General features: G+C 40.2%; 1 protein-coding gene across 1 annotated transcript in view; it reads left to right on the top strand.

Annotated features, from left to right (window-relative positions):
• PDE11A (phosphodiesterase 11A) overlaps positions 1 to 26,419 on the top strand; it is a 397,322-nt gene that overhangs the window by 305,237 nt on the left and 65,666 nt on the right. The window contains exons 11-13 of the mRNA XM_064586747.1: positions 1,959 to 2,105; positions 2,343 to 2,450; positions 17,298 to 17,407. Of these exons, the coding sequence (XP_064442817.1) occupies positions 1,959 to 2,105; positions 2,343 to 2,450; positions 17,298 to 17,407 (365 nt within the window). The remainder of the gene's footprint in view (positions 1 to 1,958; positions 2,106 to 2,342; positions 2,451 to 17,297; positions 17,408 to 26,419) is intronic.

Genomic DNA, 26,419 nt, shown 5'->3' with positions numbered 1-26,419 from the left:
TATTAGAGCCTGACTTGTACACAGAAGCTGAAAATCAAAGATGACCATACAGCTAAGGAAAACCTCTAACACTCTGAAACCTCTGATATATGAAAATGATTGCTTGACAGATAAGCTGATTAAGACAGAGACTAAACCATCAGCAGATGAATGGATAAAGAAAATGTATTACAGTTGACCCTTGAACAACATGAGGGTTAGGGGCACCAACCCCCATGCAGTCAAAAATCCGTGTAAAATTTTGACTCCCCAAAAACATAACTACTAATATCCTTATTGACCAGAAGCCTTACTGATAACATAAACAGTCGATTAACACATATTTTGTATATTGCATGTATTAGGTACTGTATTCTTACAATTAAGTAAGCTAGAGAACATAAAATGTTAAGAAAATCATAAGAAAGAGAAAATACATTTACAGTACTGTGTCGTCTTTATTGAAAAAAAGCCGCATATAAATGAACCCATGCAGCCCAACCCATGTTTTTCAAGTGTCAACTGCATACACATGCAACGGAATATTATTCAGCCTTAAAAAAGAAGGCAATCCTGTCATATGGTACAACATGAATGAACCTTGAAGACATTATGCTAAGTGAAATAAGCCAATCACAAAAAGATAAATACTACCTGATTCCCCTTACATGAGATATCTAAAGTAATCAAACTCATAGAAACTGAAAGGAGAATGGTGGTTGCGGGGACTGCAGGGGAGAGGAGAATGGGGAGTTGTCCATTGGGTGCAGAGTTTCAGCCACACAAGGTGAAAAGTTCCAGATACCTATCGTACAACAGTGTGCATATAGTTAATACGGTACCATATTTTTATATTTGTTCATTGTTCTTCTGTGTTGTGGGGAATAAACAGTGTTCAGATTTTAGCCTAGAGATGTAAACTCTTATGGAGGAGCATGGAGTTGGGAAGGCAGGACTGATTATATGGTTTCTAGAATGCTTAGAGTGACCAGCGTTGGATTTCATTGCTCAGCCAAATTAGTCCCAGGGTGAAGATAACTCCTTGAGTAATTTACACCCAGTGAATAGACTAGAAATATGAATCCAGAATATCCCCGATAGCTTGAAAAGGTAGAAATTATCCCCTTACCAAGAGTGGCCCAAAGGATATGGTGAACCCAATGAAATCAGCATGAAAATGATTCCCTAAGATTTTGTTCTTCCCTTTAAGTTTGTGTGGGGCAACTGATGGACGGCTGCCTCACGTGAGTGTTTTGAAAACCCTGAATATGTATGACCAGTATTGTAATTACATTGTGATGTTTATGTAGAATGAAACTAAACGATATTGTAAATTTATTCTTTTGGTGAAACATAACGCTGGTGCTGATCCTCCAAACGTCGCTATTCTGTTAAGAAAACATTTTGTGCCAGAGATGCTCTGTCTGATCCTTTCCATCCTTCTGAATATACAGAACATGTGTGTAACAAAGGGCATGTGCGGAGCTACAAGATATAAGGACACAAGAAACGGAAATAAGGATACACAACGCAAGGATATAAGAATACAAGAAACAAGGCAAAGGGGTGTATTCCCATGTCCTCCTCTGAATAGCAGCAATTAAAATTAAAATAGCAGCAATTAAAACCAGATGTTTCTTGCATTTAGTGCTCTGTAATATGCATCAGAATATATTGTATGACTGCAGTTTCAGTAAACTAGACAGCTTTGTATTCTAAATTCTGCAGACTAGATCCAGTGTGTATATTTTTCCTTCAGATTAGCTTCCCTTCCCCCCTCCCACCCTCTTCATTTGCTTGGGGCATTTGCAGCTCCGAAACAAAAAACATTTCCAGCTCAGAATTTAGCTCTATCGGAGTGTAAGTGCAGGTCAGGTCTGATTTATGTGGCAAGTCTGATAAGCAGGAAAGGAGAGAGCAAGATGAGGGCTTTGGAAAAGCTGGTGAACTTGGCTTGACTTCTGTCTTCTGTTTTGTAGGCAGCCAACGTCCCTCTGGTGTCAGAACTTGCCATCGATGACATACATTTTGATGACTTCTCTCTTGATGTTGACGCCATGATCACAGCTGCTCTCCGGATGTTCATGGAGCTGGGGATGGTACAGAAATTTAAAATTGACTATGAGGTAAGATGTTCTGACAAGGCGATCTGCCTAGGACAACACGGTAGCCAGCTTGCCCAAATGCCACCTGAGGATGATACTACTCAGCCTGCACACCTCCTGGGATTACCGTGAGAGCCCTGGGAGGTTTGTGGAAAGGCGTGGGTGGTGACGATGACTCAGACATAAGGCATCGTTTTGATAGTAGCCCACTGGAGACACATCCAACCGCCTGATACAACCTTTCCCTTCCCCTTTCAGACACTGTGTAGGTGGCTGTTGACAGTGAGGAAAAATTATCGAATGGTTCTGTACCACAACTGGAGACACGCCTTCAACGTGTGCCAGCTGATGTTTGCGATGCTCACAGTGAGTGTGTTCGGTAGCAGCGGAAGGTCATCTGTCATTTGTAGGGGCCTAGAGGCCTTCTTCTTCGCATTTCCATTTCTCTGACAAATTGCCACATGATTTATTTTACACTGGAACTTACCTGCCCTGGTTATGGGAGTATATATTTCACAACAATTTCTGGACTTTAAGGCAGTAAAATCGCTGACACCTTGAAGCAGGTGTAGTCTTGGCATGATTGCTTGAGCCTCTTTTCAGTGTTTTATCTTGGGAAACTGGTTCTTTTTACAAAAGAAATGCTTGGATTTTCAAAGCAATCTTCTTGCAGAGGACAGGGGCTTGAGTAACAAAACATAAGGGATCCCTGGATAAGACTCTCTCGGTTGGTGAAAAGCCACAGTCAGGGCACGTGAACATTACCCACAGGAACATGGAAATCCTGAAAGAATGCTTATCTGTGAGATGCCCCGGGAGGCAAGGGAAGAAAGAAGTAGGAACAAATGCTGTTAGGGCTTAGGGGCACACAAGGCTTAAAATCTCTGTTCTAGGGGCTGTCACCCAGGGAAGGTGGTAGTCTGGTTTTTGGAGATGGTTAGAGCCACTGGCCAGAGGTAAGCCTTGGAATCTAAACTAAAAGCAAATGTTTGTGGCAAAAATTGAAACCAAATCTTCTATTCGTCTCCATTTACTGGCAAGAAATAAGGCTTGTTTTGGCCTTATTTCCACTTACACTGTTAAACTGTAATCAAGTAAAATATTTTCTGGCCTAAATATATTGGCTTCTCTGGCCTCTTGGTTTTATACATATACACATATGTATGTAGATACATGTACATATATTTATATGTATAAACATATTTACCATATAAAATAGAAAAGAATACAAGTTTTAATTATTATAACATAAATCTAAGTACCTTACATCTTTGTACCCACACTGAAATTTAAACCCAAAATAGGGAACTCCAAATGATATACATTTTTCTTTGGCCAAATGAGCAAATACTGTTCTGCTCCTTCCTTATGAAATGATCTGTCCCGTTCTCTGCCTATTAAAATTTTACTCATCCTTGAAGGCACTGATCTATGCCAGTTTTTTCCGGAGTCTTCCCCTATCTCCCCAAGCATCAATAATTACTTCTATCTCTGCACTGTGTCTAGTACAATGTATCTTTCTTTCTGCTGTGTATCTTAAGTCACAGGTCCCTCATTTTGCTATAGAGTCAGCAGCTTGAGGCCAAAGAGATCATTTCTTATTCTTTCAACAACATTCATTTGCTTGCCCAATGAGGGCATTTTTTTGCTGAGGGCCTCGCCAACACTTTGCATGCCCTCATACACTTGGTAGGTTTTCAACAAATGTGTGTTAGGTTAACTTGAACGCCAATGTGCATATAGCATGAGAAGATGGGACCAAAATGTCTTCACTTTACGCTGGAGGACATCTGTTTTGGATCCTTAGCTGCTTAAGGAGCAAGCAGATTGGCCTGGAAAAACTGGACTGACCCTGTCCTTCTGTAACATACCCCATGAAAGCAGTCGGCCAGGCAAATGAGGGAGGAAGATGCTTTGAACTATTAGCCTTAATTGCTCAAGTGCCAATGTTGCTTAAACACACACACACAAAAAAAACAATAGAAAAAAACGCACTTTCATCTTGCTTTTCCATATCAGATCTCAGTAGACAAGGAATCATTTTCTGTGTGCAGAGTTTATGTGTCGGACTCACAGAAGACATTCAATAAAGAAATTGTTATCCTGTTATTTTGGAGAACCTATGGATTTATGGTGATTTGCCAAAAATAAGTCAGCGGGAGCCTTATTCGACGAAGGGAAAAAAAGGAATGGCCTTGCTATTATGAGTTAGAGATGTAAAAGACAGAAACAGACTTCTATGACAAGCCTTAAAATAGTTGGGGTGGGGTAAGTTAGCAAGAGCAGTGGGGTCAGGGAGGACACTTAGGAGTAAAAGGAAATACATACCCAGTTTTCTTCAGTATATGTTTCCAAAGTACAAACTTGATCCTTTTCAGGAACTGAAAGAAAGCAGAACTCTCAAGCTCTGTTATTACAACAGGGGTATTCATACTGCCAGAATATTTCAAGGGTATAGTTATTTTTGCAAGTCTGCTCAGCAACCTTGAAGAGTAGCCCTGTGTGAGAAGGTTTGGGTTTTGTTTTTGTATTAATGCTAGCTCAAAAAGGGGAGAATTCTCTGTTAAAGTTCCCACCCTGGCTTTGAAAAAAATACACTGGTGAATGTTATTTTTTTCTCCCTCAGACTGAATTGAGAAGCCACATCTGGAAAAGATATCATTTCCTGCTCATTAGATTTTGCTGAACTTGACTAAGGGTTACAATAGGTTGAAATTATCAACTTTTGTACCTAACACAAGCAGTCTCTTCAACTTGACCATGGGCAACCTGGTTAACGAGAATTTTTTAACTAAGAAAATAATTACAGAGGTGAAAAAAAATTACTTGATCAGTGAAGAAAAAATGAATTTAATTTACTCATCAGTTCTAATTTCTGGAATACAACCTCAGCTTATGGCAAAATGATAACCTACTCACTTCCCAGAATGGGTATTAAAGCTTCAGACACTCCTGAAAACTAGTAGGGGCTTTCACTGTTCTGTTCTCATTAGTGATTATATTTCCATTCTAGTTATCTCATATTCTATTTCCATGTATTGAGTTAGAAACAGAATTTTCTCTTAAAAAAAAAAAATTACCATACACCAACCGACACTGGATTCGTTAGGCCTGAGTCACAAAGCCAAGAAAGCATGGCGCACATATGCTGAGTTTTCCTCTAGATGGCGCTCCAAGGCAAAGTTTCCCAGCCAGTTGCCAAGAAAGGGGGAAAAAAAAACCTTCCCAACCTTCCCTGGAAGTACTTCTTTTCTTCTAGGACAGGAGATAATGAGGCACACACTCCCACACTCTTTTCTTAAAAGAGGCACCACCAAAGCAAGTGTGTCCAAAAAAGCCCCTCCTATCAGGTTAGACTGTATTATGACTGCCTTGCCCACAGAGCTGTTAGCAGGAATACTAGAACATTCTCCATGTGACCTTGTATCTGTGCATGTATTTTTCTAAGCCCATTGTCTCTGAGAGTGGGAAGATGCATAGTTGTGTGTCACTGCTGAGCAAACTATGACACCGTGTACAACAGGACAAGCAAGTAGTAAATCTACACACCAGCCTCCAAACCTTTAACCCTAAAATCATTTTGAACATGGAAAATAAACTTATTGACTCAGAATTATGTTTTGCAAAAGTATTCAACCTCATGTCTAGGTAACAAATCGGTTTTGTTCCTTTATGGGGGAAAAAGAATGAACTGCTTTGAAGAATAAGCAATTTGATATAAAACGGTGGATATTTAGTTCACTGGGAACCCTGCTAATGACTTACTAATTTATTCTACGCCTCTGGCCTGAAATTCCCAATTTAGAAATGAAAGCTTCAGTAGTATTCCTTGCTTCTAAAGAGATATTTAGGTAGTTAGAATTTACCAAATATTTTGAATTCCTTGGATAAATACAGCACGGTTACTATTTGGGGCTAAAACAAGGAATAAAAACCTGCAGATCAAGAATAATTATACAAATTCTCTTTATTTATGGAAGCTTGTAGAATAAATATTCCATTAAGCACATACATAATGAACAATGAGAAACACATCTCTCCTATTCACAATGCAGACCAGATAGGGAAAACGACTGTGCTTTTGTTTGTATTCTGTGGAATAAAAGGTATGAGGTGGTGCCAAGGTTACGGAGACATTTTTCGGTTTTATAAATGATGTATGAGTTCTGACAGATCCTCCAGGGGGGATAAAAAAAGGTTTCCTTAAGAGTCAGTGTTCTTTACTATCCCATAAATGTACTCATTAGCACTTTGGGCCATGCCCAGCATCCTGTAGGGCTCTTTCAAAAGAGATGCATTTGAATGAGTGGATTTAGTTGAGGGTAATATTATTCATGTTGCCTAGTGTCCAGTTTTTTAAAAAACTATAAAACGATGAACAACTATCACTGCTAGAAATCTTGTTTTTTCTTCATATCACACTAAGGTTCAGCTAGGGTTCATATAGCATATTATGATCCTGCAGAAGTCACTGGATATGAAAAGAGAAGAGCACATGATCACATTAAAATTTATGGTGGTGCAGGCGGCATGGCGCTGGTGGGGGATTGCAGTTAAACACTAGTAATAACCAAGTATCACAGCAAACACATTGACCCCCCTGACATTTACGGGGGCTTCTTAAATCTTAAATGTGGAGGTAGCGTGTTTAAGTCCATATTTGTGTTGTCAACAAGGTTATTTTCAGAGATAAGCCAAGTCATTTTATTGATAATTCAAACTAGAGAGCAGAAGGGACGTTTAGGGAGAAAAATCCATCCTATTCACCAGCTTGAGGATAATGTGCTGTCTGCTGTCTGCTGTTTTCAGAGAAGTCCTTGATTTTTGAGACAGAAAATTTATTCTGGAAAGAGATCTGAGAAGCACAGTTGGAAATCTCCCTCACTCCCTCTCTTCCCTCCCACCACCCCCACCCCCCTGGCCTCCCAAGAAGGACAAAGTCAATTAAAAAATTTTTTAGAACCAATTAAATTTTTGAATTAATATTTTCACTAAGTAACCAGAATCCTAATCTCAACAGAAATCTAAGGTTTTTTGTAGATTGTCACATTGGGAGGTCCAGAGAGATCTACATGTTTTGTTCTGTAACTGACTATAATAAAGTAACAAACGATAATCATGTTTATAATCATCAAACATCATTTTCACATTGTATTTCCTTTTCATATAAGTAGTAACTACTATATTTACTTGAAAATAAATGGCAGCGTCATCATAACAATGCGATAAAATCTGCATGTTAGAAAAGCCAGTTCTTTAATCTTCATGTAGGTACGTCTTGACTTCCAGTGTAACTTTAAAGATGGCAAATTTTCAATTTAGGAAAGGAGTGATTTTCAGTGTATTTGCAGAATATCAGCACTGGGCACTAATCAATTTGACTACTGTGCTTAAATTACATTTAAGAGTCCTGCCTTTTCATCATTTAAGAAGGTTTCTATTTTTCTTCTCTCTGGCCACCTCTGAGAGCCCCAATTAAGCACTCCATGCTTCTAGTTGACATTCCCGTTATCCACATTTATTTTATAAAAGGAAAAAGGCAAAGCCACACATAATTAAGAACCCGGTGTGCTAATAACCAAACATACAATTGGGCAGAAGGATAATCCAATCCATTTCCTCACACAGGAGAGTAACCTCCATAACTCACTTTAAGCGCTGCCATTCATGAGTTATGGGTCATTCCCTTCCTAGTGAAAATAAATTCTCCAGCACCATCAGCCAGAGCTGGGTATTTTTCTTAGGACATGTAAATTGTAAAAGTGTATGAACATAATCATGTCCAGTATTCTGGGGTGCGTATAAGCTCCTGCTCATGGACACAGGCTTGTGAGGAAATGAATGTGCTTTCAGGGCTCGGGCTGCCTTGTTACAATATAGGATTTTTGATTAAAGGGAACTTATTCTTGAGATTTTTACGGTGTTGGTAAACTGCTTAATCTGTCGCTTTGTGTTTTATGACACCAGCCGAGTCCTCCAGGTCAGGGAGACCCAGCAGCAAAGCCATGGTAATTTATCACCGCCTCCATTCTCCCTGGTTTATAACTTAGTGATGGCACTTCCATGGGGCTGGAAATGGGCACTTCAAGGTGTCAAGCTGGGAGCTTTAAGAAGTTTTAATTCTTCATGAGTCCAGTGTTTAATTTTGGCTCAACGATGGCAAATAAAAATTTGCGTAAGCTTTGAAGAGCCCTCATAGTCTTGAAACTCATCAACCTGGCTTCTCGTACTTGGAGAGGTCTGTCTCTGCACAATTAATGTTCACCAAGTGATCTGCCTCATTTTCTGTGCTCACAAACCACATGCTGTATTATATTCAGTTCACTAGTAATTTATCACAAAATATAAACTACCTTTCTAAACATGAACAAAAAGTCTCTGCCCTCAAAAAAATCACAAAGCACATCTATTTTTAGTGTTGAAAGCTAAGTCCTTAAGAATCGAATATGCTTTTTATTGTTTCTTTTTGAAATACAGTGTGTGCTCATGCACACAGATATGTAGTCCTTGTATTATCTAAATTGAAGTACAAACTTTGTTTTTCCCAAGTCTTATTAGGATATCCACTCTGAAATTTTCCTTCTACCGTTTGTATGTCTTTTTACACATTTTATCAAAATATGAGAGCAGAGATAATTCGGCCAGTTTTTATTTGACGTCCTGAGAATGAAATAAAGAGTGCTGACCGATGCTGGAGGTTTGCTTTGAAAGATGCTAGCTCACAAACAAACAAAGCAATGCATGTGAACAGATAGATGAAACAGGACCAGCAAACCATGGATCCTGTTGTTGAAGTTGGATAATGAAGATGTGGTGGTTCATTATTAGTGTTCTAATTTTGTATGCTTTTAACTTTCCAAAATAAATAATTTTTTAAAATTTTGATAATAGGTAGGTTAAAAATTAAGTCTTGGAAGTGGTTTAAAAATAACTCTATAAAATTTATTAGAATCAACCCAATTTTTTTTTCATGCATCAAACATTCATTCAACATATGCAATTACACCAAACAGACCACTGAGTTTTGCTCCCTGGCCTTTCTCAGACTTACATGGGCAAACAGTTGCAACATTACTTGAGGTTGAGAGTCATGGTATATCCAAAATATGACTTGGGTTTTACTCTTTGATGACAAGTGCCTTTGGAGGCTTCCGGTTGTAGGAGAGAGTATTTCAGTGTAGACTGTAAGATTTTCCCAACTCTTGGGTTGGTAAGGGAAGGGTCATTATAGATTTAAATCGGTATTTGGCTGCATTCATCTCGAGGAGAAAGAGAAGCAAGTTTGATCAAAACTACCCCTAGTCCCATGGATAATTAGACAAACTACAACTGGTTTGTGTTACACTACATGCTTTGGTGAAGGGGACATGTAAACATAGTGCTAGATGGTGGACCCCTAACAGCTGGAGAGGTTCTGGTCTCTGGACCTCAAAAATAGGGCTAAAGTGCCTCTTTTTCAGCTCAGCACACCCAAATACTGGCAGAAAAAGATTACTGTAAATTCCAAAGGAGTATGACCATTAAATCTAGATGCTCTGGTTTGTGCAGTAGGGTTTTTTTTTCCCAGTAGGGGATTGTGGCTGTGAATACCTGTTCTCCTCCCCATTGTGTTTTCATCCCATAAGCCCTGGTTGGCAGAAATAGCACCCTGTTTTAAAAAAGAAGATAGGATATGGCATCAAGTAGTGTAAATTTATTCATAAGCACTCTTGGTAAGCAACTGAAATCTACTTCCATCTTAAAGCTTGAGAAAGCCCTCTGCCTAAACTCATTGCTTTGTAGCAGTTGAAAAGGTTGATACCCAACAGCCTGCTCCCTGGATTTGTATGTTGAGAGGTAGCCATTCCATCTTGAAGCCAACAAACATTCCCAAAGAGAAACATGCTGGGCTTGCCCTATACACGCCCTTGGAGGCCAAACGCATGACTTAACAACGTTCACCACTCTGATCCACCCACACCGGGCTCTGTGCTCAATCGGGAGGGTGACTGAAGGCCCCCTTCTCATAGAACCTTTGGTTCTTGTTCGCAGATCTGTTTCACAGAGAGACACGAGCATCTTGTATGTGGCATTTACAATGAAACCCTCAAAGAGTGCTCTTTGGCTAAAGTAAACTTGATTTTAATAACGTATCAAACAAAGGCCCCAGACAGTGATCTGCAACACTCTGCACATCAGAAATTAAGAAAACCAGAAACTAAACGCTTCTTGTCTAAATGCTGCATTTTGGCCCCAAGCTCACATCACTTTGAAGTTGGAAGTCATCTATAGGTCAGTTGAGACATGACACAGATTAGGGATGTGGTGTGCAGATTCTTCTAGAGGGACACTTCCTTGAGAAATCATGTTCTTCTAAACCCCTTGGAATGGTGACCTCTTCTTATCCAGAAAGAGAGAAAGATGAAGGGGAGAAGGAAATCTCTACAAAAACTAATCGTGTTCTCCCTCAACTTTAGCCAATCCACTGAGGGCTCTGCTTTAGTGCCTGGCTGTCAGCATCCATGGAGGAACATTCGGGGAGCCAAGAATCTTAAGTCTGGAATTTCTGCAACCATTAAGAATTCCTAGTACATCATTGGATTCCCTCCCTCTTTGTCTGCCATGTGCTAGATCTTGAAATCAACAGGATGAACTCAGGACATCCCTCATCATTCAGTACCTCCGACACCAGGTGCAAAAACAAATGTGAAGGCAGAACTTCTGGCATCACTCTCTCAGCTTCCCATGCTGGAGCCAAATACATGACAAGGGTCTTGCAGTCCATAATCTACCGTCTCCAGAAACAGAGCAGGGGTGGCTGACCTCTTCCAACATTAGTCTTTCCTACAAAGCACAGCCAGTGTTGTGATGGTTTCTCACTAGAAAGGGGACCTTTACAGCATGCCTCAGGCTGGCCAGGGTCATTCCTGTCTTCCTCCGTGCTCTCTTCCTTGTGCTTGGAACAGTGTAAATGCTTCATAAATATATGCTCAATGAATCAATGAATGAATGGACACTTTTCAAGATGTTAGTGCTTCCCTCGTGCCTAACATGGAGCAAATGCTTAATGAATATTCGCTCGATGAATAAATGAGTGAAGGACACCTGTGAGGTTGTCACTATTTTATTCCAAGCTAGGAGAGTTTGATGAAACATGGGCTTACTCTTAAAACAAAACAGAATTTAGACACACACACACACACACACACACACACACACATATTCTAATGAATAAATGTTTTTTATGGAAATTTTGGACACAAAGGAAAATTTTTAAGTCAACTGTGAACCCATTATTGGTAACATTTTGATGTCCTGACAGTCTTTTTCTATGCATGTATTGAGTAAAGTTGGGATGTTACATATAAACCATTGTATCTTTCTTTTCTCTCCAAACCTATTTGTACATCCCTCTTTATGATCAGTTACGTCTTGATGCACCCGAGCTCATGTTTAGGCGCAAGATGTCCAGTAGTTCTGCAATATCAACCTATCACCACTCAAGAATATTCCTTTGTGGAATAAAGCACACATCAACTGATTCTTTAAAGCCATGTCATCTAACACTGTATCATCACAAGAGTATTTAAAAGCTGCATAACTGTACCCACACCCTCACCTTAGTGGCTGAATAGCAGAGTGGATGAGAACACACTTGGGAGCCAGGTTGCCTGAGTTCTAATCCACCTCTGTTACATTCTAACAGTGCATTTTAGTGCCTCAATAGCCTCATCTATAAAATGAAAGATAAGAACAGCATCTCCCTTAGAGCGTTCTTATAAGGATTAAATGAGTTAATGGATTTGAAGTATATAGAGCAGTGCCTGGCATACACAAGCACTATAGAAGTGTTAACTACTGTTACTATTATCCCAAGCCTTTTCTCAGATATGAAATCATTATCCACAATATCAGTTGCCTGATATACAATAAGCACTTAATAACATTTGTTAAATGAACGAAGCCTCTATAGCACCATCTATATTGTGATATTATGGCTCTTGTTTTTTAGACCTTTTTGGATTCTACAGAGCCACAAAGCAACAGTCATTTTTCTCTGCCCATGATTTCCTCCATTCACTACTATTACATGGGGTCAGCTTAGAAATAGTAGTATATCCTAGCTGGTTTAAATCTTATGTTGACCAGATGATAGGAAATTATTGGGTAGCCTAGGGTACCCTGTGAATCAATCTAATTGTCTGGGTTTTTTGGATTCCGGTGATTATATGCTCTGGTAGCTGGGAATAGGATTATCCCAACATATGTTTTAGCCCAAGAAAGGATGATCATTGGAAGCGTGCTCAGAGGGTAGTCACAGGCTTTTCTGGAAAGGGTGATGTGAGAACTGGGTCCATATGCCTTGACTATCTCTTTGCTTATATATATTGTATTCACTGCTTTACATTTTCTATATGGACTGTGAGGGAATACAGGTGAAAAAATAGATTAATGTAAAGGTCAATAAAACCCATAATTATTGGGTCAAGAACAGAAAAGATATAATTATATTTGAAAATAAAAGAATAAAATAGAGTCAGGCATGGGATAAATACATTAAAATATACTTTCCATGGCCACTGTGTTCTCTTTTGAAAGTATATTGTCCTCAGCAGGCAGTTGACTTTTTCTCCTCAACGTGGGTAAGTGGAGGTCTGAATGGAGAGGGCACGAAGGAAGATGGATGTGGGAGGGGAGGGGCAAACGGACACTTACTGGCAGCTGGACACTTTTCAAGCCTGATGATTCTCAGAAACCATTTACCAGGCAGCTTTAAATCACAGTCAAGAGACAGGTACTGCTTCAGTAATTCAGGTATCACGGTTGAGAGAGGTAAATATGTTTGTGACTGTGAGTGGGCTGGACTTCAGGGACTCTTTATTCTGAGGATCTAGAGGTGGGCTCCATGGTCTTTGAACACCATAAACTTATAGAATAATTTCTGGGAAGAGGGAGCATGATTTTTATCAAATTCTCAAAAGTATCCATGATCTAAATAGTTTAAGACCTACATGTGGATTCCCAAGAAGGGGCGAGGGAGGCGGGGGGAGGAGACGGGCTGCATAGAACATTATAGTAAAATATATTCCATCATATTATATAATGGGTGATAACTGATAGCTTAAAAATGACTCAGGATTCTGATCTTGTGTCTATTAGAAGCATTTGCTTTCAACTTCTAATTAAATTTCTAGTCTAATTACCTTACTTTAACATTATCCCTATTCTTACTATTCTAATTCATCAGCTCATTCTAATCAATAACATTTTCACAGGCAGAACCTCTGTAAATTTTAGTGCAGTTCTGTTGTTTATTATAGCACTGATTTCCACAGTATTCTGGATAATTACTTCCTATTTGATAGGCTTTCAGGATTTACTTATTATTAGCAAGATCCAAACCCAACAAAGTTTCAAGATGACAGATAAAAACTTTTATATTCCTTCCTTTCAAAATCACCCCCAAAAAGCAAGGAGAACAAGAAATGGATACACATCCCATATATTATGGAACCATAATATATGAAGGCAGAAAATGGAGAGAGGATGGCTCATAGCTTAGCAGAGAAAAGGAAGATCTAACCCAAGTGCCTTCAAGGTGAGGGGATAGAAGAAGTGGTACACGTGAGAAACATCTCCCCAGAATCTATCAAGGCTCAGGAACCAGAGGCATCAGATAATTTAAAAAATGGGGTGGGGGCGCCTGGGTGGCTCAGATGGTTAAGCGTCTGCCTTCGGCTCAGGTCATTATCCCAGGGTCCTGGGATCGAGTCCCGCATCAGGCTCCCTGCTCCTTGGGAGCCTGCTTCTCCCTCTGCCTCTCTCTCTCTCTGTCTCTCATGAATAAATAATAAAATCTTTTTAAAAATAAATAAATTAATTAATTAATTAACAAAAAATGGGGTGAAGTGGAGTGAGGAGGTGCTGAAAACTCTGAGTCCCCAAGTCTCCACCCCTTCTCCATGTAGTCAGAGGGCTACTCTTCCCCTCACCTATGCAGGAAACCAGGATATTTGCTGGAGACACTAACCTGACTTGGAGACACTAACCTGACTTGGGGACACCAGCAAAAGAAAAGTTAGGGTGAGGTACACCCTGAAAATGAGAGAATTAAGTGAAAGTCTACATTCTCAAAGATGAGGAGATACAGTTCTCTTTTCTCAAAATGCCACCACGCACGTTTACACCATTTCCAAGCAAAAGATTGGCAAGTCCAGAGAAAATGAGCTTAGATACTGACATTTAGGGATGTCCAACAAAAGACCAGCTGGCCTTCTGCTCACCTGGTGGTAAGACCCAGCAATCTACAGATACCACCCCCATGAGCTGGTGTGTGGTGAACATTATAATGCTTTACTCTTATATGAGTAGACGCTCAAGGATATCAGGCATTTGAGGGAAACCAGCAAATATGGAGAAAAAGAGTTTCAGAGGACACAGGCAATCAAGGAGCAGAAGAGAATTTTAGAGGAATTATAATTATTATCTTCAAAAAGATGAGATGAAAATGCATCCATGAGAGAATAGCATGCTATGAGAAAAGGAGCAACAGATAAGAAAATGCTTATAAATTATTACTCCTGGGCATTCAGAGGGAAAAGTCAATATGAGCAATGGGAAAGAAGAGACAAGAATATAAAGAGATCAATACAGGAAGTCCAATGTCCAACCAACTGGAGTTCCATTCAAATAGGACCTAAAAAATGGTGAAAAGGAAATTATTTTTTAAAATATAAGATTACAAAAACATTGTACTGAAGAAAATGAGCCTGCAGGTTGAAAAGCCTCACCAAGCAAAATGATGGATGAAAAAAGTCCCAAACCAAAGCATATCTTTGTGAAATTGCCAAAACCCAGGGATAGAGAGAGGATTCTAAGAGAGAGAAAATCAAATAACATCTGATTTGTTAGGAATGAGAATTGGATATACTTCTCAAAAACAGCTTCAGAAGTTAGAAAACAATAGAGCAGTCTTTCAAAATTCTGAGTGGAAATGTTGCAAGCTAGAATTGTAGGGGAAGCTAACAATTGAATAGAGAAATAAAGACATTTTCAATCATGCAAAGCCTCAAAAGTTATTGCACTCCCCAGTGTTGAAAAGTTAACACCCTTTCTCATGAAGCCACTGGCAGATGTGCTCCTGCAAAATGAGGGAGGAACTGAGGAAGAAGAGAGGTGTGGGGTGCAGGACCCTCGACATCACCCCCAGGAGAGGAAAGCTGACAGCCCACAGAGAATCCAGACCAAAGAGCAGGACCAGATTACCACAGGGGGTCCCCAGGACAGGAAGGCATTGAAGAAATGCTGTGAGCCTTTAGAGAGCTGTGTAGGATATGAGAAGACTTCGATGTTCAAAGAAATCTTAACTCCAGGAAATAAAAACATTTACATCAGAAAGGAAACAAACCTTGGATACTAGTTGGCTCAGTTGTGAATATTTATATAGAGAGTGCGGATCTGTATTGCATTGTGAGTGTGAGGGGAGGGAAGAGAGGAAGGGAAGAGAATTCTCACCTGTCACAAGACATCAGTGTTTAAGGGTAAACTCTGGCACCTGGATGCTGGGAGCTTGCCCACCTCTGCCACGTACTAGCTGTGAGTCCTTGGGCACATTACCTAGCTTCTCTGTGCCTCAATTCCTTCATCTGTACCTGGGGATAACAGTAGTTCCTAGGACCACAGGGCGGTGGTGAGATTTAAGTCCGTGAAACAGTTGGAGAGCTCTTAGGATTGTCGGCACAGAAGGAGGACTATATACATACTTGATGAATAACCAAGTGCTAATAATATGGACATACTATCTAGAAATATGGTAGGAAATAACTACCAAATTAGGGAAAGATCAAGTGCCTTTGGGAGTCAGGAAGGGGAAAAGATGAGAGACTACTGTTTTTGATTCGAAACCTCTTACCATGATTTGATTTTTGTTTTATAACTATTCAGGTAATACTCCAAGTAAAATAAAATTAACTTAAAATGAGCAGCCAACTCCAAATTTTAAAATGAAGGGGCACACACAGCTTTGCTGGGGGCTATTTCATCCCTCCCCCGACAATTTATTAACATTCCCATTTGCTGTGCTAGTGAAATTATGTGTATTTCTAAATGTAGCAAGGGACCCAACTTAATTTTTAAAAATAAAATTGTCAACACAAAAACTTATTATTCAGTTATTTCTGCAATAAAAATGTAATCAATTAAAAAACAAGGTTTTCATTGCTCTAAAGGAGTGTCTTACAGATACTACCTATTGGTCCAAGGTTTGGGGAAAAAACATACACGAAAAAGGAAGCAATTTGAACTCCACTTTCCCCCTCCTCCTGCCCTCTGATAAAGATTTTAATAAGTAATGAAATGGGAGACTTAACTAAGTAAAAAGGGGAAAACAAAGGCTTTGGGTCAAGAAAATGCATAGACTTGTGTTTCCAGAGGCTCACTTTCTCTTCTAAACTACCGAAGGACAGCAGGAACCAACCAACCTTGGTTCTGTAATTACATCACGCTGCTCCCCAAAGATCTCACATCCAGCCTATGCATTCCACAAGCATGCTACCATAGGCTAATAAAAAAGGATTCCATGCAATAATACTCCACCTGATGCTCAATCTGCATTGCCTAATCGTCTGCCAAATCCTAGCTTTCAAGACGTACCCTGCCTTATTATCTGTATAAATGTAATCTGTCTTCCAAGCTAATATGAATTAAGGTAGTCACAAGATAACTTCTCGAATATTATCATGTAGCAATCTGAGTACCTCTAAGTTGCTTCTTTTAATATACATGTATATATGAAAGGTGTTTTCTTTTGCCTGCCTTCCTTTGAGTGGCCATTGATGGATATAGCATTCACTTCTCAATTCACAGCCCTCTTTTCTCCTCATACCACTAGATGCTCATCATTGCAATGTAGAATTACAAAACACATTTTGCTCTGGGCGGCTGCCAAACTGTCACTGTATCTGGATAGTGCTGCCTCTTCTCTAAAAAGGGAACAAAATAGTCTGAACTGTGTCCTGGTGTGCCAGGGTGGGCCACCATGACAGCCAGCTAATTCATCACTGTGGGGACCTTAGGCTCTGCAACTGACCACCCAACTGACTGTCATCGAAGGGGGTGGCAGTTAATCATTTCCTTAAATGATGTGAGTATGAAAACGGAGCAGACTGTTGCTCAGAGGACAAACCTGATCCATCCTCCCCAAGTAGTGACTGTGCCATTTTCCCTTCTTCCCAGACCGCAGGGTTTCAAGAGATTCTGACCGAGGTGGAAATTTTAGCGGTGATTGTGGGATGCCTGTGTCATGACCTTGACCACAGGGGAACCAACAATGCCTTCCAAGCTAAGTAAGTGTTCTAATTGTTGTTATTTTAATGCATTTGCCTTTCTGTTCAGAGCCAAAGGTGACGAGTGCTAAAGAGTAAAGCATTAATATCTGGCATCTGAGGCCAAGGCCACGCAGACTTGGGTGTGCATGTCATGGGGCTCATCCATCTTTATAATTCCCTATTCTTCTTTTAATTGCAAATTTGCCCTTCATGTCATGCTTGTTGATTTGGTCTGTCTCTGTTGACCTCAGTCAGATAACAAAGCTCAGATTTTAAAGGGCCTATTTTTTTTTTTTCTCCCAGAATATTTGCCTTCATGGCATTTAAGCATCTTGGACTTGCTACTCTCAAAATCGGGTTTTGAGACTATTAAAATAAAAGTGGTCTTAAGAAATTTTATGAAGCAAAATATCTTTCTTCACCCAATAGAATCTCTTGCAGGTTCTTTAATGGTGGGTTTGTATAAACTGCAGTGAAGTAAAGCGACGTGAGGAATAGGGTCTCTGCTGCTCTCATCCGTCTTCCCACAGAAAGGTGGGAAACAAAGGATTGCATCAGAACCGGGGATGTGCGAGCACATAATGTGCACAGACAGAATAATCTGCCCCTAAGCAAGTTGGACTGGCCAAGATAACCGTTGCTCTGTGGCTCGCGCTGTGGCCAAGGCCGTAGAATGTATGGGTGCTGGAAATAAGACCAAAACCCCAATCTCCCAACTTAGATTGAGGATCCAGTTTCAATGTTCTTTTTACTCTCTGTTTGCAAACAAAATGATATGTTAGCTCAGACTCTGGAGCAAAAAGTTTGGGGATGGAGAAGTTAAGGCAGGCTTCAACAAAGAAGTAAGATAACTGTCAGGTGACTGATTTCGAAGCCCCTGAACAGGTCTGCCTCCACAGTCTGAACGTCAACAGCCCACTGAATGTCAACAGCGCACCACTCACTTTGTTCCTGGAACATCTACCTATTGAGTCCTTGGAGTCCTGGCATCTTGCATTTACTCCTGATCGAGCAAATGAATTTTTATCTTATTCACTTCTCTATGCATCCTGGATCCTATTATAGCCCATCACTTCAACTCTCTCTTCTCAATATCCTATGATTTCTTGACCCTCTTAACCTGCTGTGACATCTACTCTGCAAAGACTCAGCCCCAGCTCAATCAAACAATTCAATTTCTTGCTACTCTACCTAGATTTTTAAAGGCTTTGGAAGAAAATGTCAACGGTTGCGAGAGTCTGAGACATACCAGATATATATTGTCCCAACTCAGCTGGCGGCTCTGTACTCCCCGCTGATCTTTCTGCGTCCCCAGCCAGCTCCATCCCCCATTGCTCTTAGCAGTTATATGTACCAAACTGTTCTCCCTTCCTAAACCAGCCCCTGTCTACCACCACCCCCGCACCACTCAGCTGATCACCTTGCCTCCTCCTTCACCGAGAAAATTGAGGCCATCAATTGAGCACTCCCTCAATTTCCTCCCCTGCCATGTAGAAACTTATCTGTCTGGCCGCATCCTTTCATCCTTCCCTCCTATCTCAGCCAAAGGGCTGTGCTGCCTCCTGTCTGAGGCTAATCCCTCCACCTCAGCTTTGGGTGCCTTCCTTGCCCCCTCCTGCGGGACCCCACTCCATCAATCTCCCTCTCTCTGCCTTGTGTCTCCTTCCCCTTCCTACTAGTGCTCAGCATCCTGTTAATGTGAACAATTCTCCCCCATCTTGAAGAAGCCCACCTCGAGCCCCACTTCTCCCTCTGGCTTCCGTCCTCTTTCTCTTCCTTCCTTTCCAGTCAGTCTTCTTGGAGAGTTGTCTGTTCATTGTCTTCACTTCCTCAGCCCCTGCCTTCCACATGGCTTCCAGGGCCGCCTTACCAGGGAAGACCACCAATGGCCCTTTTTCCCAAAGCTTCTTTCTTGGTCCTTCTTGCCCTCAGGCACATTTTGCCACTCCCTCCTTCTGAGAACTCTCTTCCTACTGGAGTCCCCCACTCTCTTCTTTTCCTCTATCCCAGTGAATGGCAGCACCAGAAATCCACAAGGCACCCATATCTTCTCCCTAGCACCCTTCAAAGTCTAAATCTCTGCATCCTTACTCTAACTGCTGCTTCTTCACATCTGTCCTGGATTGCTACAACAAGCAGCCCAACTTCCCTCCTCCGGTTTTCCCCCTCCCTGGCACTCCAGAATAATCCTTATAATTCACAAATATTCTGACTAGATCACTCTCCTGCTTAAAAGACATTCACTGGCCTCCTGTGACTTTCAGGATAATGTTCAAATTGCTTACATTAGCCTCTGAAGGTCCTTTTCAGTCAGGCTTCTGCCCATTTTCCTGGCCCAGCGCCCACCCCTTCCACCCCCACCCCCATCAGCACATCAGTGTTCCAGACACAGGGGCTATTTGGAGTGCTCGAGAGGGTCCAGTTAGTCACCTCTCTCTGATCCCCGGTATGCCACCTGCCTTGTCTGGAATGCCCTTCTTCTCCTTTCCCCAAAACTCCTCTGAAAGCATCACCCTCCGGGCTTTATCCCTGAGGTACCATCCCCTTTGCAATTTTCTGTGCCAACATAATGCCCTCTGCTTTTTCAAAAGTATGCATCTCACTACATTTTAATTGCTGATTTACTGCTGTGTCTTTCCTTCTTCTTGACTACCTGTAATGCGTAACAAGTACCAAGAGCATAAGAAACACACAAGGAATGTTTGATGAGTGAATGAATGAATGATGAATGGATAAATGGATGAGATTTTATTTTAACTAATTTAACAATTTTAATATAGCTTTTCAATAAAGTTTCCTGATTTCTTAAGTATAACCTTTTATAGATTATTATAAAACATAGTATTTATACACAAAGGTTTGATGTTGCACTTAAGACAATAGTGTCCCTGGGGCCTACTGAAGTGTAAACTGAGTATACTTTCATTACAGAGTCTGACAATTCCTTATGTTTGAGTTCCTGTGTCTGCATTTCATTATTTTTTAGGATGCCTCTCTCTCTCAGGTCAATGGCATCACTATCAGTGTATCTTCCTTTAGCACCCTCTCTCCAGCCCCCTACCATTCTGCCACTTATGCATAAAGAAGAAATAAATGTATTAGAATTATATTCATGAAACAAGACTGAGCACCTTGTGGGTTCTTTTTAAGAATCAAGTGCACAATGCTTGTGCTTAGATACCAAAGTCCCCTCCCAGAGAAAGCCTGTGTATCACACTGAGAATGACAGCCCTTCTTGCCAGTTGACCGCTCAGCATTTTGGACTGAGAATACACACCTATAATTAAAACCCAGCTAATCATATTTTATCTGCTAGGAATGATATTGACTCAGTTAGCGTTGAGATCCAAGATGCAGATCCACAGAGACTTGGGAGCTCTAGGCTGCCATTCTGGGAAAGCCATGATGACCACATCAAGTAGATAAGAGAGACAAGAAAGGGAATCTGCAGAGAGAAGAGAAGAAGTAGATATCCAGAGAGAAACAGAAAGAGATTGTACAACCCTAGAGAAAGACAGAGAAAAAGCAGACTTGATCCATGCTTTCCACATCTCTCCTCCCTTTCCAGGAGACCCAACCACACTTGTGATAATTGGGCTCTGTCAGAGTTCATTTTATCTTTTAATCAACCGTCTCTTTAGTGAAGCTGCTTCTAATAGATTTCTGTTCTTTGCAACTAACAGTCCCTGAGACCAAGAGAAGAACTACGATGTGTTGTTTCCTACTTCCAGGGCTCACCAACATAGCTACAGGGCAGATATTTTTTGTCTCCATTTAAGAGGGAAGGCCTGAGCCTCAGGAAAGTAATTAACTTGCCCAAATCCATACATCCAGAATGTGGTAGAATGGCATTTGGACTGGGCTATCTGATTCCGAAAGCCATTCTTTAACCACTGCATCATACTCTCTTTCATGACTTTGTAATATTTATTTGGGGCCTTTGAGCTTCCAGTTTATTGGCTGCCTTGCCATATATGTGAGCCCTGGAAAACTAAAATATATTTTGACATCCAGCAAATCAAGACACAGAGCCATAAACAATCATAGAACTGAACTAAACCTTGGTAGTCATATCTTTTTTCAACACCTTAATTTTACAAAAATGGAAACTAAGGTTCCCAATCTCAAGCGACTGGTGTAAGATTAAACAACTTTCAACATATGAGATAGGTATTAAGTTGATGATATTAGAATTCATTTTTTTTTTTTTGGCATGCTCATACCACATGATCAAATCTACCCATTCCAAGATAGTCCAACGTGTTTCCTCGAGACGATTAAACTTGTACACAATTTACCAGCTCATGGGATGTCCATCAGCCCTGCTTCTACCTAAGAGAGTCACTTTTGCACCCAACCTCAGTTAAAATTTCCTTCAACAGTGAATACTGGAAGAGACCTTTTACATCATGGGGAAGGGATTATCTTTTTATTGATTAGAATAAGGCTTATTCAGTAAGTGTGCCATTGTTTAGAAAAACCCTAAGAAGAAATCTAATCCTTATTTCCTTGTTATTCCACAATAATTGAGTGCTTTATTGTGCAAGGCTCTGTGCTAGGCATTGTGGGAGAAATAAAGAAGTATAACAAAGAGTCCCTTCCCTTAAAGTATTCACAGTATAATTCCAACCTTTCAAGTGATTTGGAAATGGGATTTAAATGCACCAATTATTATGTGGCAAAGCATACAGTACCTTTTATTCATATATAAGGCTATAAAGAAACAAGAGACATTTAGCAAGGGACAAATTACTATATAAAATGCAAAATGCCTCTACAATAAAATGTTGTGACTTTAGTTATAGCACAATATGATTTATTCTCTTAGCCTTTCTGATGAGTGAACCTTTGCATTTTCATATTTTATTCTAAATTTTTAAGTATTGGAGCGCGTGCAATGAATGATCAATAGGCAGAGAGGGCTGCTATCCCACCATGCTTGGCAAGTACTCTGTGAACACCTCTCTCCTGTTTTCTCCAGGGACCACGTTTCCCACTCATCTCCCTCTCCATTACAGCTGCCCCCGATGATTAAATATCAGTACCAAGCAGCTCTGTAGTATATTCTCCTAGGAGACTTCTTCTATTCATTTCTAGCATAATCTCTTATACTCATTTATTGGGAATGAAAACCCATCTTGTCGCTTTCGGCCAGGTCCCAGAAGTGAAAGCCTGGGGCACATTAATCTGCCGTGACAGCCTAATCCTATTCCTCACCACCTCCCAGCAATTGTCAATTTCCTAATTACCTTTCATAGTTTTCCTTTTAAAACTTTCCCATAAGCCACGGTCACACACTTCCATTACATCTCTCTTTATGCACATATAGCAAACTTATGCACGTTTTTGCACTTTTTTTTTTTTCTGCTCCCTGTGCAAAGTGCTGAATGCCTGTAGGGAAAGAATTTTCACTTCAATGTTTCTTTTTAATAAGTGTCTCCTTGGTGTGTTGCCTATCCAAAAATGAAAAACTTTAGTATGTTGTGATGACCTAATCAATAATGAGCATCATGAATAATCACATGTATAAATATTCCTGTGCTTTTGGCATTTGGATATATAATATGGATATCCACAATTTGGAGCTATACATAGTTCCACATTTGGATATGTAATATTTTTGTAATTACACTGTGTGTGCCCCAAAGCTCTTATATGATGGGTATACTTACCACAGACAATTAAGATGAAGGCTGGTGTTAAAGTTCATTTTTTCCATATGAAATTGATTTGGGTATCTTTTTCATATTTTACATGAAAAACTGAAAGTATACCTTTACACAAAACATATTACATGAAAGACATGGCCTCTTTTAAAAAATGGTTTTATGATAAAGTAAAATTGGTTAATACTGCATATTATATTCCTCACCTGCCAAATCACAATGTATTTTCACATATTGATACCATTGGGAAAACCTACAGTAAAAAACAGCTTAACTTTTTAAACCCAGCATTTTGACCATGGGACTTTTTCATTTCTGCCCACATGCCATTTAATATTTCAAAGAACTAATATTCTGCAGACTACTTTTTGATAAGGTATATCCTAACACATTTTATTTTTTGCCACTTTCATCAAGTTTAATGTGATGGGCTTCACTCCTGCAGCCCTAGGAGCTTCATAGTATGTACAGTGGCAGGTATAGGAAACATCCTCAGTGAGACTTGGCCTGAGAGAAAAAGCACCAAGGGGTTTTGCAGTCTTAGAAAAACTGACAAAGACCAAATCTAATAGTGTAAACAAAGGATCCATATGGAAATGGAAGTATTCTTGCTTATATGGTTTTACTCTAGAAAACTGAAGTAGGTTTAGTCTCATGCTCTCTTCTATGAACGCTAAGACGGCACCTTGTTTGCAGAAAGGTGAGCATTATTAGTGCAAGTCTAATCAGAGAATGTCTCCTACAAAATTATAGGGGATGGTGAGCTTCCTGAGGGCAAGAGCCAAGTCTTATTTGGCTTTGTATTCCACATGCCTGCAGCCTGGTTTTGTGAAAGTCATCAATCCTTATTGGGTGAATTAATGATAGATGAATGAATGAATGAATGAATGAATGAATGAATCACAATGTCTTCCTGCACTTTTGTAGCCTTACTCTGCTTCAGTTGCAAAATCTACATATTTTTGTGATGAACTCAGTATTGTGTGAGAGTCGGAAGAATATAAGATGGAATTACAAAGGGAACAAAGAGGGAGCCTGCTGTTGAAGATGCTCAGATGGGGGACAGTCACATGGCTGCATTTGCAGGAACACCTGAGAGGACTTGTGACGGAACGCAGTACTCAGAAGCCCTATGGATCTGGGGAAGGGGGAGAGGAGCAATGTAGGAGGCACCAGAGTATTCATTATAAGGTGTCCCCTGGTTAAGGGAGGGAACATTCTACTCATCCTGAAAGAAGAAAATATAATTTGTGATCATCTAGCTGGTTTAACTTTTGTGAGGTCTGCTAAACCAACATGATAAAGGAAGAGAGAATATTTTGCATTGTGACCTGAGCTCTGTTATCAGGATTCACACCACTAAGTGAGGTGCAACTGGGCATGGCTGGTGAATAGAAACAAGTCACAGGAATCTGAGCCTGTGGTTAGCAGTTATACAAGTAGAATTCTCTTTACATTTTGAAATCTTCTTTCACTGATGACAACCAGCTTGGCAAAAATGGAGACTTAGTAGCAGAAATGAGAAAGTTATCTTTCTCATGATGCAATGAGAAAAAAGTTACAAGCTTGGGTTCCAGTCCAGAACTGGTATGTGCCAGCTGTGAGATCTTGGGAAAGCTGCGTAACTCTTCTGAGCCTCAGTTTCCTCATCTGTCAAATGAGAAAAATAACACCTCTTTCGTGGCTGTTGTCAGGACTAGATGAAATAATACAGTAAGTTGTTAATATATTGCCTAGTGTATGATAGGTAGGTATTCATGATAGCTAGCATTGTTAAAGACATTATCACAAAATATGCTAACACGCTTATTACTGTCAACTTTCCAATTCCAACTATAATCTCTAGCCATACCACTGTAAGCTTATTAGCCAAGCAGCTAATATTTTTTAAGCACCTGTTCCATGCCAGGCAATTGGATGTGACATGCGCATAACACATCCTAGAATTTCAAAAACCAAAACAAAGGCATACAGTGTACACTTTGAAAAATGTATTTTCATAAAAATGAGCTCTGATAGAAAATAGTAACTAAAATTAAATATTAATTAATCATTGATTACTAAGATTAGCCTAACAAATTTTCACTTATTAAATGGTATAGATTAAGGTAAGACTTAAAGAAATAACACATACCCGATTAAAATCTAGTTCCCTCCTTACCAACTCTATTCATAATAATCCCTATGGACCCTGTGCTTCTCCCAACATGTGGTGAGTTCTGAGTCTTTCCAAGCATCACATCTCCCTGGTCTCCTGATCTGGCTGGGGATCTTGGGGATGGAGGGCAGCTCATGACCAAAATCCTTCACATTGCACATAAATGCAGTTCTTGCTCCTCTCATTAGCAGGGCAGACTGTGAGCTGTCAATCTCTGGCATTTCCAAGTAAAAGCTAAATTGCCCTTTTAACATCCAAACTCCCTGGAATGAGCAGGAAAGAATACAAGGACCTGGATGGGTCGTTAGTCAGAGTCCCAGGACTGCCCTTTAAACTATAGGATTCTCTGGACCTCTCTTGGCTCTTAAGATGCTCTAATTCCTAATCCACAAGAGCTGGAAATGAACACACTTGGACGTTTCCAACAAACACTTTGCTGAACTGATATTGTTGAGAATTAAGTTTTACTACATGAGCAAAATTTACAGATATTTCAAAATGATTTTTTCAAGTATCAATTAACATTTTTTTCTTTTTTTTTTTTTTAGATTTTATTTCTTTATTTGACAGAGAGACACAGCGAGAGAGGGAACACAAGCAGGGAGAGTGGGAGAGGAGAAGCAGGCTTCCTGCTGAGCAGGGAGCCCGACGCAGGGCTCGATCCCAGGACCCTGGGATCATGACCTGAGCCAAAGGCAGACGCCTAACCAACTGAGCCACCCAGGCGCCCCTCAATTAACATTTTCTTTTCGCAGATGGAAATATATATGGGTTTTAATTGATTTACTAGACTGCAGTCTACTACATGTCATGCATTATGACAGGCACTTTCAAATATTTTATTTTATTTTCATAAATAATAGAAGGTAGGTAGCATTATCATAATTTTAGAGACAAAGAAGCTGAATCTTAAAGCACCCAAGTAATTGTCCAAAGCTATTACCAAGAGCCGGGGTCTGACTCCAAATCCAGGGAATTTACCAGAGTTCTACCCTGAGATATAATGGGGCTGTGGGCTGGGAAACCATAGTAGAAGCTTGTCGGCCATACATGTAGCAGTTAAATGGGCTCTGCCTAATATTCCCAAGGGCTTTCCCATGGAGCGTCAAATACATTTAGTATAAGACAGTTAGTTGTTCTGGGCGCTCAGAAGCTACATAAGGTTTAGTTCATGAAGCGTACCCTGATCCCCTGAGCTAGAAATTA

This window comes from Mirounga angustirostris, unplaced genomic scaffold (assembly GCF_029215605.1).
Source record: "Mirounga angustirostris isolate CCGP_5_RB_7025 unplaced genomic scaffold, mMirAng1.0.hap1 SCAF_3, whole genome shotgun sequence".
NCBI classification, from domain to species: Eukaryota; Metazoa; Chordata; class Mammalia; order Carnivora; family Phocidae; genus Mirounga; species Mirounga angustirostris.
This window is presented reverse-complemented; position numbering and strand designations above follow the sequence as displayed.